This window comes from Salvelinus fontinalis, chromosome 14 (genome assembly GCF_029448725.1).
Source record: "Salvelinus fontinalis isolate EN_2023a chromosome 14, ASM2944872v1, whole genome shotgun sequence".
Taxonomy (NCBI): Eukaryota; Metazoa; Chordata; class Actinopteri; order Salmoniformes; family Salmonidae; genus Salvelinus; species Salvelinus fontinalis.
Genome location: NC_074678.1, coordinates 45,751,507 through 45,764,952, shown reverse-complemented (window position 1 = coordinate 45,764,952; position 13,446 = coordinate 45,751,507). Strand labels below are relative to the sequence as shown.

Genomic DNA, 13,446 nt, shown 5'->3' with positions numbered 1-13,446 from the left:
GCTAGAGTTAGCTAAGCAGTTAGTATCACTGGATAAACAACCGCAGAACCACCTCAGCAGGGTGGGAGGAGACAAAGTGACATTTTGACGCTGCCAAAGTGTTTTTGCAAAGTGTTTTTTCCAAAATATGAACAAATTAAAAGTGCAGCAGTTTTACAGTTGGATAATGTGCATTATGTTGCACCCCTTGCATTGATGTTGCAATCTGAATTGATATGTCTAAATATTTAAGTATTTGGAATAGTGCAGTCACGTTTGACATTAGCGTCACCTTATTGTGTTGTCGGTTACACTTCTCTTAAAATCCTATTTCGGCAGTAGAAATATATAAAATAGTACTAACCAGTTATTGCATTTATTTCAAGTAATTCAACATCTTTAGTTAACTACTTGGCACTGAACCGCTAATGTATCCCTAAAAAAAACGAAACATAACTAACAATAAAATAAAAGTCATACGGATAATGTTACTATCAGATAAACGCAGACAATGAAATTAAGAAGATCAAGTTTGCTTGCCTTCTAGGTAAAATGAATTCACAGAATGTATTTAAGTTTCATTGTGAAATGATGGCTGGGATATTCCATTTGAATTCACAAGATATCCAACGACTGTAATAGTCACACTTGTTTTAATCAAGTCTTTGTCTTCATGGAAATATTTAAGTATGTTATACATGTTTTTAGTTACATCTCACTTTTTGAGATTTTTTATTTGAGAAACAGCTTACACTGTATGTGCATAACCTATACTGCATTGGCTTTTTGCAAAGCCAGACAATGACATTGACTTAAGTCCATTTTCCTCCTATAGAAGTTCTGTGCACATGACATTGAAATATTCATTGGACCTCGAAGGTTGCTGTCTTTTTGAGCATTCACTCGTTTAACCGTTTTCTGTACTCATTTCAGAGCATTAGATTTGTTTGTTGGCATTCTAGCGAGCAATATCATGGAAAATGACTGTTAATCAGACCATAATGTAGACGACTCGAATGCAGTTTGTGTTACTCTTCATGCTAACCACAACCAATGGTCCCTTCATACCTCATCGTATTAATTCAAACAGATTTTCAAGGAGATGATGACACAATCCCTTGGCGAATCATTATGATAGTTTGGCATGGCATCATGCATGTTTGTTATCGATAACTACGGTATCTCGCTTTAGTCGCCTCTGTGTCATCGGGTTTTTGGCACGAATGTGACTTCAAACTATTGTCATAGTGGGAAATTAATTGCGTCGTAGTGTAGAGCCATCGTGGTGGCTAAATTATGGTGGTTGTTGTAGTAGTTATAGACGTTCATAGGAAAATAGAAAGTATGTATCATTGTGCAAAATGTGCACCTGTAGTTTGGGGGCTGAACAGAACTGCAGTCAACTATGCTGTGTACAAACACAGACACAAATATTTAAATGTCTGGGGAAATTGTGGTCAGTGACAACCATTTGGCGTAATCACAAGATTATTATATGTGTATCATGCAGTGTTTCCCCTATGTTTAACACGGCATAAGCCATGGTAAAATGTGTAAAATTGCAGGAAACTAGCTTTGAAAATAGTATGCTTTTCTCCACCCGCCCATGGCAAAATGTGTAGAATTGCAGGAAATTTGCGTTAAAACATACCATTTTTATCTCTGTGACCAAGAGGACGGCCTCAACAGTTGGTCGTAGACCGTCCCATACCACCCCCCCCTCCTCCAAACAAACTTTGACACAACTGCGCAAAAAAATCATAGGGGGAAAAACACTGATCATGTATGTGCTTAATTAGGTCTAAATCATACTGACCTGTTTGACCTCTGTGGCTTTGACAGCCCTGAGACGTACCAAGAATACACTGGTACTACTAAGCCTGAATAAATGCCAGGAGCGTCACTTCTGTTCTCTGAAGAGCAGTGCTTACAAATATCTGTCAAACCATTCAGTAAAAATCAACTCCAACAATCCTTCCAATTGCATTTGGACTTACGGCTGTATCAGACGGCTTGATGTATTTGGACATGCTGTATGTTCCTCCATCAGCGTCATCATCAAGACAACATGTCTCCTCATAAACGGCTGAGTCATTGCTCTCTGAAAGTGGATTAATAATGCACACTTTTGTCTTGAAGGTGTGCAGACACCTTTTTACAGAGAACGTCAAAGTCCTCTGAGGACCTGGTTGAGAGTTGTCGGTGTGTTAGACGCTAGGGCACAGGTGTCAAACTCATTCCACGGAGGGCCGAGTGTCTGCGGGTTTTCGCTCCTCCCTTGTACTTGATTGATGAATTAACATCACTAATTAGTTAGGAACTCCCCACACCTGGTTGTCTAGGGCTTTATTGAAAGGAAAAACCAAAAACCTGCAGACACTAGGCCCTCCGTGGAATGAGTTTGACACCCCTGCGCTAGGGGATGCTAATTTACCAACTTGTGGGATCACTCTGAACGTGGGTCAACGTACAGCTTTACCATGACTTGACTCCGTATTGAGGAATTGGACTAATAATGTACGTTCTTTGTACATTTATTCAGTTATTCACCTCTTTTATTTGATGTGTTTGTTACTATTTTGTAGACCGATATAAACTGGTCTCTCGAGACATCTTAAAAACACCAATTTTGGTGGGACCTCTCTTTAAAAAAAATGTATAATCGCTATGTAACATTATTATACTATTGTTGTTTTTGGTGTTACTATTGCTTGGGAAAGCGCTATTGACCTTTGAACAATTGTAAAGATTGGATACAAAAGCCTTGCTGTAAAGCATTGTAGAGACAGAATTTGGGGAAGGTTCAAAAGAATGTAACACTTTGAAATGGTTTGTTATATTGCCATGCTTCATGGGTTAGGCTACTTCTTAAAGGGCAATTCCGCCACTTTTCAACCTCATTGATCATCACCAAACCAGTGTCTACATATGTGAAAACAGCACGTTTCTATGACCTGTGGTTAAAATGACAAAGGTCCTAAAAAAATGCTTCTCTGGGACATCACAGAGTAGGATTAAAAGTTTTTTTTAAAACATTGATTTTCAAAACCGGCAATGTGTTTATAGCCCAAGGGAGGGTATTTTCATGGTCACCGCGAATCGCATAGTGTTTGAAAATCACTGTTTTTAAAATGTAGCTTTTGATGTCATCAGGTAGAATGTAACTTTTTAAAAATGTTCAACAAAACGTAGAAATGCACCGTTTACACACATGTTGACAATGGTATTGTGCTGGAGATAATGAAAATGAGGTTGAAAAGTGGTGGAGTTTGTCCATTTAACATGCTGTGGTTTCTAAGAACTGCTTTCGATCAGAGGTATTAACCAGAAGGAACTGCCATTGCCCGCACTGGGAAAGTGAATTACCTCTTAAGTTAACTACTGCGGTTCAAAGCCCTGTCTGTTGGTCAATGATTTTTTCATATTTAAGTGTTTGAAAAAAGGTGAACATTTTGCACCAGTGCAAATTAATATAATATTAAAACTTAAACATGTATGTTCAAATATGTCCTTATAAATGTACGTTTTCATTTTGAAGTATTCACTTCTTTAGAAAAAATTGGTGGGAAAATGTATCCTTTTAATGTGTCTGCATGAGAATTCTCTTCACTCCATACCTTTACTGCTATATTTTGAATACTGTCTGTTCTCAGTCGTTCTATTGTTGAGCGCATTGATTGAGGCTTAAGAAATGTGACGAGCTTTCCAGCAGGTTGACTACTTCAACGTTTAAGATGCATACCTACAGGCTTGTCTATACAGTACATCCATCAACTTGCAGCTGTTAATTAAACTCCTTCAAGAGTCAGCATTTATATTAAATGGTCTCTACAAATCAGCTGTGCAAAGATGAGTCAATCAGATTTGCCAATGCAGAGCCGAGGAACCGCTTATCCTTTGAGACAAAGGAGTTCAGTGCCAGAATCTACACTTGTAAAACTGCAACGCAAGTTAATATTAAAGATCCATTGATACCGGGAAACTCACCTGTTTGTTTACATAGCCATTTTGTGTCTTTCATACAAACCAAGAAAATAGTTTGGGCTGTCGTAGCATCGTCTGGTCTGTGTTTGATTAGAGGAAAGACATCTGCCATTTCCAAGGGGCTTTTATTTTTCCAACCCTTCTAGAAGGTTGTCCGTTTTTTGAAGTTGTGGAGAGAAGATCCCTGTAGTCTTATTTTATGCTTCCTAATTTAAATGAAGTGTGTGTGTGTGATGATTGACTCGTATTGGGTAAACACAGTAACATTTGATAGTAGGATAGCCATACACCAAGACAACACGAGTAACTTAATTATTTTCCAAGAATGTTACTTTCTTGTCCAGGAAATGTCTTCAGTTATTCATTGAGTTTTTACTAAATACTGCGGAATTAATTACTTCTTTGGACGTAGTTGTCCTTATTAGCAATCCTATCAGTGTTCCCCCTATATTCATTACAAAGCGGTGGCCCACCTCTGCTTAATTGTTGCCACCGCTGCAAACAAGTAGCACAGGATCACTTAACTTTTAAGTGAATATGAAATGTAACATTAACCCACATTGAAACACCTCACACACTGACAGGCAATGGGTATTATTGGGAGTTGATTTCCATGTGAGCGGCCATGTCCCAATGGGAGAGACCGCTTCCTTTCGTTTTCTCTTTCTCTTGTTCACGCTGAACACACTCATTGGTTTGGGAACTGTAATTGGGACATGTAATTGCTTTGGGAAATGTAATTGCTTTTGATTACTACTACCCAAGTTTTCTTGTAAGAATTTGCTTAATTAAATTAAGGTACATGTTTAACTTCAACATGATGAAGAAAATGTTTGTTTTTATATTATACTCCCTTAAGGAATGTTTAGAATATTTTTCCAATGTGGATGTAGCTGTTATACCATTTTTCTTTTGTTAAAGAATTCACTGTGTGAAAATTGGATTGCATTTTTGTATAATACAATTGCTTTTGGGGGGGGGGGGTACTAGGGGGAAAACTAACTGGAAGTTTAAAGTAAATGTAACTTATGTGCAACAGTGATTCTTTACTGGCAGGGACTGTAATTAAATAATATTGTGAAACTGATGCTTTTTTAGCTGTCATTTGTATTTCTACAAACACACACAACTAATGGGCAGCATTACCGCAAAAATGGAGGAGGAAAGTGGAAGGGGGAAGAAGTAAGGAACTTGTCTGTTGGCCCTGCATTCGTTTTTTTGCGATTGCTTACACACTTGTTGCGGAATTTGTCTCATTGTGTTAACTCTACACACAAGTTAAATAAGACGCAACACTTGGAGATAAACATCTCACTTGTATGTCAAAATGAAACTGTTCCTCTCTAATGGAACCCTGTACAGCTGCTTCATCGTAAGTTGGTGTTGACCCAAGATGCGACAGTGTCGACATACTGACACGGTTGATATTATGGAATGTTGTGGGATCGGTAATGATTTACCCTCGTAGTTGATGTAGGCGGATGGTGTTTGCCAACACTAGATTGACAATGGCCAGTTCGGGTTGATGGGTGAACAGACGTTGCCTTCCACCCTCAGGAGGTCGTCTGGCAGTTCTGTAGAAAATACAAGAATGTCGTCATTGGTTAGGTTCTTTTTTACATACTGTACACAGTAACATCAAAACTGTATTACATGTACTTCACAGCACTATACTTATTTGTTTTGTTCACTGAGGAGCATAGACCTAATATTGTAGGACTACATTGTATTGTACTGTGATGCAGAATGATGTGCAACAATTACATATGTACAGTCTAGTGTAGAAAGTTGAAGACATACCTGTTCTCCAGTCTAAATGTCCGTATTATGGATGTTACCGTGTAGCGACTCAGGTTGGGCTGGACTCTCTGCCTCCCTCATCGTCAGGCCATGATTTATGACATGGTCCACCAAAGCGGCCCTAATGTCGTCGGAAATATGTCTCCGTCTATTGCCTGGTCCCCTTCTTTGTTCTTGTCCTCGTCATCATCCTACTCCTCTCTCTACCTCCCACTCTTACTCTCACTGCCTCCATGTTTGCAAAGTTCTCACCAAAGAGGTGAGCTTACCTGCAGTATATTTGTAGTGCTAAGGCTCAGACTAATTGGTGTTCAATTACAGTATGTGTTTTTGTGTGTGGGTGTTGCCAATTTCAGGTATGTTTTTCATGTTTTCCCAATGATTGTAAGAGATTTTATTCTTGAACAAGTGTCTAATGTAAGAAACAGTGTTTTGCAAGTGTTTTGCTTAATTGCAAACAAAGTGCAAAGCAGAAAATGTGTTTGTACTTTTGGTGCCTTTGTTTAAGGCATGGTTACAAAAGTTAAGGTTTTGATGCTTTTGTCAAAGCATTCACTACCAGTGTGTAAGCAGGAGGTGTTATGGTGTGGGGGTGCTATGCTGGTGACACTGTTAGTGATTTATTTAGAATTCAAGACACACTTAACCAGCATGGCTACAACAGCATTCTGCAGCGATACACCATCCCATCTGGTTTGGGCTTAGTGGGACTATCATTTGTTTTTCAACAGGACAATGACCCAACACACCTCCAGGCTGTGTAAGGGCTATTTTACCAAGAAGGAGAGTGATGGAGTGCTGCATCAGATGACCTGGCCTCCACAATCCCCCGACCTCAACCCAATTGAGATGGTTTGGGATGAGTCAGACCGCAGAGTGAAGGAAAAGCAGCCAACAAGTTCTCAGCATATGTGGAAAATCCTTCAAAGACTGTTGGAAAAGCATTCCAGGTGAAGCTGTTTGAGAGAATGCCAAGAGTGTGCAAAGCTGTCATCAAGGCAAAGGGTGGCTACTTTGAAGAATCTATATACAAATAAAATGTATTTGTTTAACACTTTTTGGTTACTACCTGATTCCATATGTGTTATTTCATAGTTTTGATGTGTTCACTATTATTCTACAATGTAGAAAATAGTAAAACAAATAAAAACCCTTGAATGAGTAGGTGTCCAAACTTTTGACTGGTACTGTATATGTACAATGTTTTTAATGGGAGATTGGAAATGATGCAGACAATTACATTGATGGAAGCTACAATCTGTAACATTAACGCACACAGCTGTTAATGTGATGTAGAGCAACATCTTTCTCTTAGTACATCTAACTTTAAGCATCAGCTAACTGAGCAGCTTACCGATCGCTGCAGCTGTACACAGCCCATCTGTAAATAGCCCACCCAACTACCTACCTCATCCCCATATTGTTTTATTAACATTTTTTGCACACCAGTATTTCTACTTGCACATCATCATCTGCACATCTATCACCCCAGTGTTAATTTGCTAAATTGTAATTACTTCACTACTATTGGCCTATTTATTGCCTTACCTCCTTACTCCATTTGCACACACTGTATATAGATTTTTATATTGTGTTATTGACTACTTTTGTTTAATCCATGTGTAACTCTGTGTTTTTTGTCGCTTTGCTTTATCTTGGCCAGGTCGCAGTTGTAAATGAGAACTTGTTCTCAACTGGCCTATCTGGTTAAAAAAGTTGAAAAAATGAATAAAATATCCTTCTCAATATCAATATTGCACCATGTATGAGGTATTTCTGTACAAATATTCTGTATAATTGTACAAATAAGGCTGTACTTATTTATTCTTCACTGTGAACATTCTCTGTGTATTGGCATGTTGCATTTTTGTATTATTTCATATAAACAAATACTATTAAAGATGTGTTTAGAACATTGGATCAATCAACATGTGGGACCAACTCAACTGAATCGATCAATACTTCAAAGTTTGAGCTGAGTAAATCTTCCTTTCTCCAGCCCCCCACTTGCGCTACAGGACACTGACCCTGACCCCTATGAGGGACTCATAAGCTCAACTCGCAGCCGATACTTAGGTTCCACACACACAGTCATTTACAAGGAAAATATACCTCAGGTAAGGCATTGTCAATTCATAATATTGTTACGTAGGGTTGAGTTTGGTTGAAAGAGGTGATGCTATGTTCAAAGATGGCACGTATTTAGCAACAGGTATTTGTCAATGGCTAGCTGAATAAACAAACGGTAAATTCAAAGCTTCTCAACAGAAATGGTGTTCTATTGTAAGTCTTCAAACTTAAAACATGATTTTTTTTAGCATTGTGTGGTTCCTGGTTGCTATTTTAATCCCTTTCATATACAGTGGGATCCAAAGTTATTGACACCCTTGATAAAGATTAGCAATAATGACTATATTACATAAATAATTAAAATATTGAGCTATGTTCTATCCTAAAATAATTGGCAAATTATTTTATACTAATACAATTGCGCAAGGGGAAAATTTGTCACAAGTAATACTTTTCTTTCTCTAAAAGCTAGGGGTCAAAATTATTGACACCCCTAAAGGTTCATATTAAGTAGTCAACGGTTTTGTATTTGGTCCCATATTCCTAGCACGCAATGACTACATCAAGCTTGTGACTCTACAAACTTGTTGAATGCATTTGCAGTTAGTTTTGGTTGTGTTCCTGATTATTTTGTGCCCAAAAGAAATTAATGGTAAATACTGTATTTTCATTTTGCAGTCACTTTAATTGTAAATAAGAATAGAATATGTTTATAAAAATGTGGATGCTACCATGATTAGGGATACCCCTGAATGAATCGTGAATAATCAGTGAGAAAGTTACAGATTACCAATAACGAGAGGTTAGCATGTACAGTATTAGTATAAAATAATACAATTTCAAAAATGTTAGCATACAATATAGCTAAGTATTTTTATTATTTTATTGCTTATACTTTTCAAGGGTGTCAATCATTTTGGACCCCACTGTACATACTTAGATAGCCACTCTTGAGTTATGAATTCCATTAAAGGAGAGGTTTTACTTGCATCCATTTTTTTTTTCAGGTGCTGAATAAAACGATTATCCACTTTAAAGACAAAAGTGCTTCTAATAAGGTGATAACATACCCTAAGCTTTATTAAAATATCACATATTCGGAGAGCAAACTGAGTGGAAACTCTTTAAAATGATGAATAGCCCCAGTGTGTGCGTTGTTATTTTTTGTGTTTCCCTACATTACAACGGCCTCCCACTAGGCAAAGAGACAGTTGAACTTTGGAAGTTACTTTGAGTGGTGTTATGTTGGTTATAATGTGTGCTGCAGTGGCATCTGGTGACTTAAAAAGTTAGGGAGGTAGGTTGAAAGTTATTTTGAATTTGTTATAGTTAAGCCAATGGTTTGGCTTAATGTAGGACATCCTAAAAATGTATCCCTCTCCTCCCTGAAGGAGCCTCCTCTGGTTTGTACCAGTATTTCAAGGTAGCTTAAAACAATAGATGTGTATACAGTACCATACTGTAGCCTATACCAACGCTAGTCCTTGTGAGCTGCAGTGTCCGCTAGTTTACCCTTCCCCCGGTGCTTCACTGTTCCTTACATGCCATCGTTTGCCCAGAGACAACTGGTTTCCCAAGTATAAATTAGCCTGTGACCAATAACCAAAGGGGTTGAATACGCCTCATATAACCTGACCCAGACCCCTCTCTCCCCCTCAGGATGAGGTTATCCGAGTTTGTGTGGATTCTGGGGCTGCTCCTCGCCTTGCTGTCAACCTCCCAGGCGTTCAAAGACTTCTGCCATGTCAAGCCCAAAGACGTGCCCCTGGAGCCCAAGTGTGTTTACCGCAGCCCCGAGGATGAAGCCTTGACAGCGGATGCTAAGCCAGAGAAAGTTCCTGAAAACACCAATCCCCGGGTGTGGGAGCTGTCCAAGGCGAACAGTCGCTTCGCCCTGTCCCTGTTCAAGCAGCTATCCCAGGGTAAACCCAGCGAGGCCAACATCTTCATGTCCCCTATCAGCATATCCACAGCCTTCGCCATGACCAAACTGGGCGCCTGCAACAACACGCTCAAACAGATTATGAACGTAAGGGGTCTGAAGCAAAATGTTGGTGTCTCGTGTGTTCGCACGTGGCAAGCTTTTGTACATTCACTTCTGTCAAAACAGTACACAGTTAGTCACTCACCCTTTTAGATAACTTTAAATATTCTAACCAGGTCTAGTGTCTTGAAGTTGCCTAGGCTAAGTAGTGCTAGCCAATTAGCTTCAGCCGGCTGGTGTGCGACCGTGGAAGAATGGGTTTGACATCGGATAGCCTATCTCTGGGGCTAGTTAGGGACCATCATTAAATTACAAAATGTAAATGGGACAATATTTTCATATTGCACATATTTTAGTTGTCTCATTAAATGCTTTCAATATTTGTATATGAATTTCTACAAAATATAGTTGATTTGAGGTTTGTAAGTCATTGAAATTTGGAGCTATTGACCTTTTAAAATATTGTGTACAAAGTTACCATGGGCATTACGATCGGTTCGTGTGCAGCTGCACTCCAAATGGATGATTACTTGGGTGCTTCCCGCTGTGGGCAGGATTGAAATAAACCCAACCCAATGAAAACTGTTAAGGTACCCTTCATTCCATGACAATGATTTTTCCTATCATCTCGCAACTCTGTTTTGGACGAGACCGACTTTATGACAAAATTCTCCTTTTTATACTTTGTGGACACTAGAATAAATGTGTGACTCATATCATTGCCACATAGTACGCTTTCAAAATGAGAAGTTGGTTTTTAGGGGCAGTCGCTCTTTAAATGGTCTTGGTAACCCGCATTAAAAGGCCAAAATACAGTGTACAAAACATTAAGAACACCTTCCTAATATTTCGTTGTACCCCATTTTGGCTGAATGTGCTTTGAGTGGTCGACCATTCATAATACAAACGGGAAACTGTTGTGTGAAAAACCCAGCAGCGTTGCAGTTCTTGTCACACTCAAACCGGTATGCCTGGCACCTACTGCCATACCCCGTTCAAAGGCACTTAAATATTTTGTCTTGCCCATTCAGCCTCTGAACGGCACACATATACAATCCATGTCTCAAGGCTTAAAAAATCCTTCTTTAACCTGTCTCCTCCCTTCACTGATTGAAGTGGATTTAACAAGTGACCTCAATAAGGGATCATAGCTTTCCCCTGAATTCACCTGGTCAGTCTATGTCATGGAAAGAGCAAGTGTTCCTACACTCCGTGAAGAAAACCATCAAGATTGAGACTGTTACTATACATTTAAAATTACATGCATGACCCGCTCAGCATTTTTCTCATACACAGTAGGCAGGAGGAACTTAGAATGGTGGGTTTTATGTCAGTTAATATGTTCACTCAGTCTGTCTTGCTCTTCTTCAGTGATTTTTTATTTTATTTATAGCCACAACCAATAACAGCTCAGGCCTCCCAATGTCTGACCTCTTGTCTCAATCTCAATTCAGGTGTTTGAGTTTGACACGATCAAAGAGAAGACGTCGGACCAAGTGCATTTCTTCTTCGCCAAGCTAAACTGTCGCCTGTACCGCAAGAAAGACAAGACGACAGAGCTGATCTCAGCCAACCGTCTTTTCGGAGAAAAGTCTCTGGCATTCAGTGAGAATTACCAGAATATCAGTGAGCTGGTGTATGGCGCCAAACTCATGCCACTCAATTTCAAGGTCATTCCCTCTTGCATTTTTCATAGCCTACTGCTTAATTTGGCATTTCCACACATCACAAATAGCATGTGTTATTATGCACTCTTTAATAACAATTACTGTGTGTACAAGAGTTAATTAATTCACTTGTTACTATTATGGACCAGAGTGTGGTTCCCAACTCCAGTCCTCAAGTACCCCCAACAGCACACATTTTTGTTGTTACCCCAGACAAATCTGATTCAACTCATTGAGGGCCTGATGATTAGTTGACAAGTTGAATCAGGTGTGCATGTCCGGGGGTAAAATAAAAATGTGTACTGTTGGGAGTAGTCAAGGACCGGAGTTGGGAACAACTGAATTAGATGTACTGAGGTATTGCTACATGTTATTTATCTGAAGTTACTGCACAGTGTTGAGTAATTCAATTCCAGAGTTACCAAAGTAGTTCAAGGCATGTGGCATGGTAGAAGTGCAATTCTGTGAACATGGGTCTTTTAGGAGAAGCCAGAGCTGTCACGGGTGACCATCAACGATTGGATCTCAAACAAGACGGAAAAAATAATTCAGAACACTTTGCCGGAGGGATCACTGAACTCCAACACTGTGCTGGTCCTGGTCAACGCCATCTATTTCAAGGTGTGTTGAGTATATTTTTCTCATACATTTTGTGTTCTGCGCTGCCTATGGATGGACAGGCCAAAACAAGTTTCATTTTGGCCACCACCCAGGAACCCATTGCCTTTCATTCAACTGTCGCATAATTTTTTGCTGTCTCACAGGGTCAGTGGAAAAACCAATTCGACAAAGACAATGTCTTCAAGGCCAACTTCTACGTGAGTAAGTCCAAGACATGCCCAGTGTCCATGATGTACCAGGAGACCAAGTTTCGCTACGGCAGGTTCACTGAAGATAAGGTGCAGCTGCTGGAGCTGCCGTACCGCGGAGAGGGCATCACAATGGTGCTGATCCTACCACTGAAAGGCACACCCTTGTCTGAGGTGGGTCCTGGGTGCCTGTCGTCATTTACACTGTTCACTGACAATTATATTGTACTCCCAAGGTTATTCATGTTTTAGTAATTTGCTATTCATGACACATTAGATTATTTCAACTCATCCTCCATACCACCAATCACACTGAACATCTGCTGTCGTTGTAAGGTGGAGGAGAACCTGGACTTGAAGAAGCTGACTGGCTGGCTGGATAACATGAGGGAGACCACGGTGTCGGTGCACCTGCCACGCTTCCGCATCGAAGACAGCTTCAGTCTGAAGGAGCAACTTCAGGCCATGGGGCTCGAGGACCTCTTCAGCCCCAGGGACGCCAGCCTCTCGGGCATCCTGGAAGATGAGGCAAATAATCTGTACATTTCAGATGCATTCCATAAAGCATTCATAGAGGTATGTACAGGATCCATAAGAATCATATGAAATCCATAAGGATCATCACTTAATGTAGCTGAAAAAAAAACGATATGCTAACAGATCAAATGTGCATCAGGTGGGGCACTAGGCCTAATTGGACAATTAACAAGCATAAAATATAGTTGTTTAACTTCATTAAATCAATGATCATAAACTTTCAAAACTATTCGTAACAAATAAACAAACAACTGTTGCAGGTGAATGAGGAAGGCAGTGAGGTGGTTGCTGCCACAGCTGTGGTGGCCATTGGCCGCTCCATCAACATAAACCAGGAGGTGTTTATGGCCAACCGGCCCTTCCTCCTGCTTATCCGAGAGTCCACCATCAACACCATGGTGTTCACCGGCCGGGTGGCTGACCCCTGTGACCCCTGATCACACACACACCAACCTCGGATTCGTCATTCATGTCATGTAACTGCCAATTTCTGATCTCTGTATCAATGTAAAATAAACCAAATCGAATGGACAGTGAACCACTTTGTGATGTATTTAAGAGTGAGTACTTTTTCATGTAAATCTGTCAAATGAGTAATTGATTAAGTATCTGTTGA

The 13,446-nt window shown here is 39.8% G+C and overlaps 1 protein-coding gene across 2 annotated transcripts; it reads left to right on the top strand.

Annotated features, from left to right (window-relative positions):
• The first annotated feature begins 7,772 nt into the window (after positions 1 to 7,772).
• Positions 7,773 to 13,361, top strand: LOC129810991 (antithrombin-III-like). Of its 2 annotated transcripts, XM_055862050.1 has the most exons (8): positions 7,783 to 7,880; positions 8,841 to 8,891; positions 9,493 to 9,862; positions 11,272 to 11,487; positions 11,968 to 12,105; positions 12,249 to 12,467; positions 12,630 to 12,869; positions 13,091 to 13,361. In XM_055862050.1, the coding sequence occupies exons 3-8, from the start codon at positions 9,494 to 9,496 to the stop codon at positions 13,265 to 13,267; spliced, it is 1,359 nt and encodes a 452-aa protein (XP_055718025.1). In that variant the 5' UTR covers positions 7,783 to 7,880; positions 8,841 to 8,891; position 9,493; the 3' UTR covers positions 13,268 to 13,361. The 2 variants fall into 2 exon arrangements, with proteins under 2 accessions (XP_055718024.1, XP_055718025.1); XM_055862049.1 differs by lacking the exon at positions 8,841 to 8,891 and having other exon boundaries at positions 7,773 to 7,880.
• Positions 13,362 to 13,446: the final 85 nt, after the last annotated feature.

Excerpts from the sequence above, each read along its gene's own strand:
- LOC129810991 (XM_055862049.1), top strand. The coding sequence starts at position 9,494 with ATGAGGTTATCCGAGTTTGTGTGGATTCTGGGGCTGCTCCTCGCCTTG. Across the intron at positions 11,488-11,967 it reads TCATGCCACTCAATTTCAAG|GAGAAGCCAGAGCTGTCACG; the intron begins GTCATTCCCTCT and ends TGGGTCTTTTAG. Across the intron at positions 12,870-13,090 it reads TCCATAAAGCATTCATAGAG|GTGAATGAGGAAGGCAGTGA; the intron begins GTATGTACAGGA and ends CAACTGTTGCAG.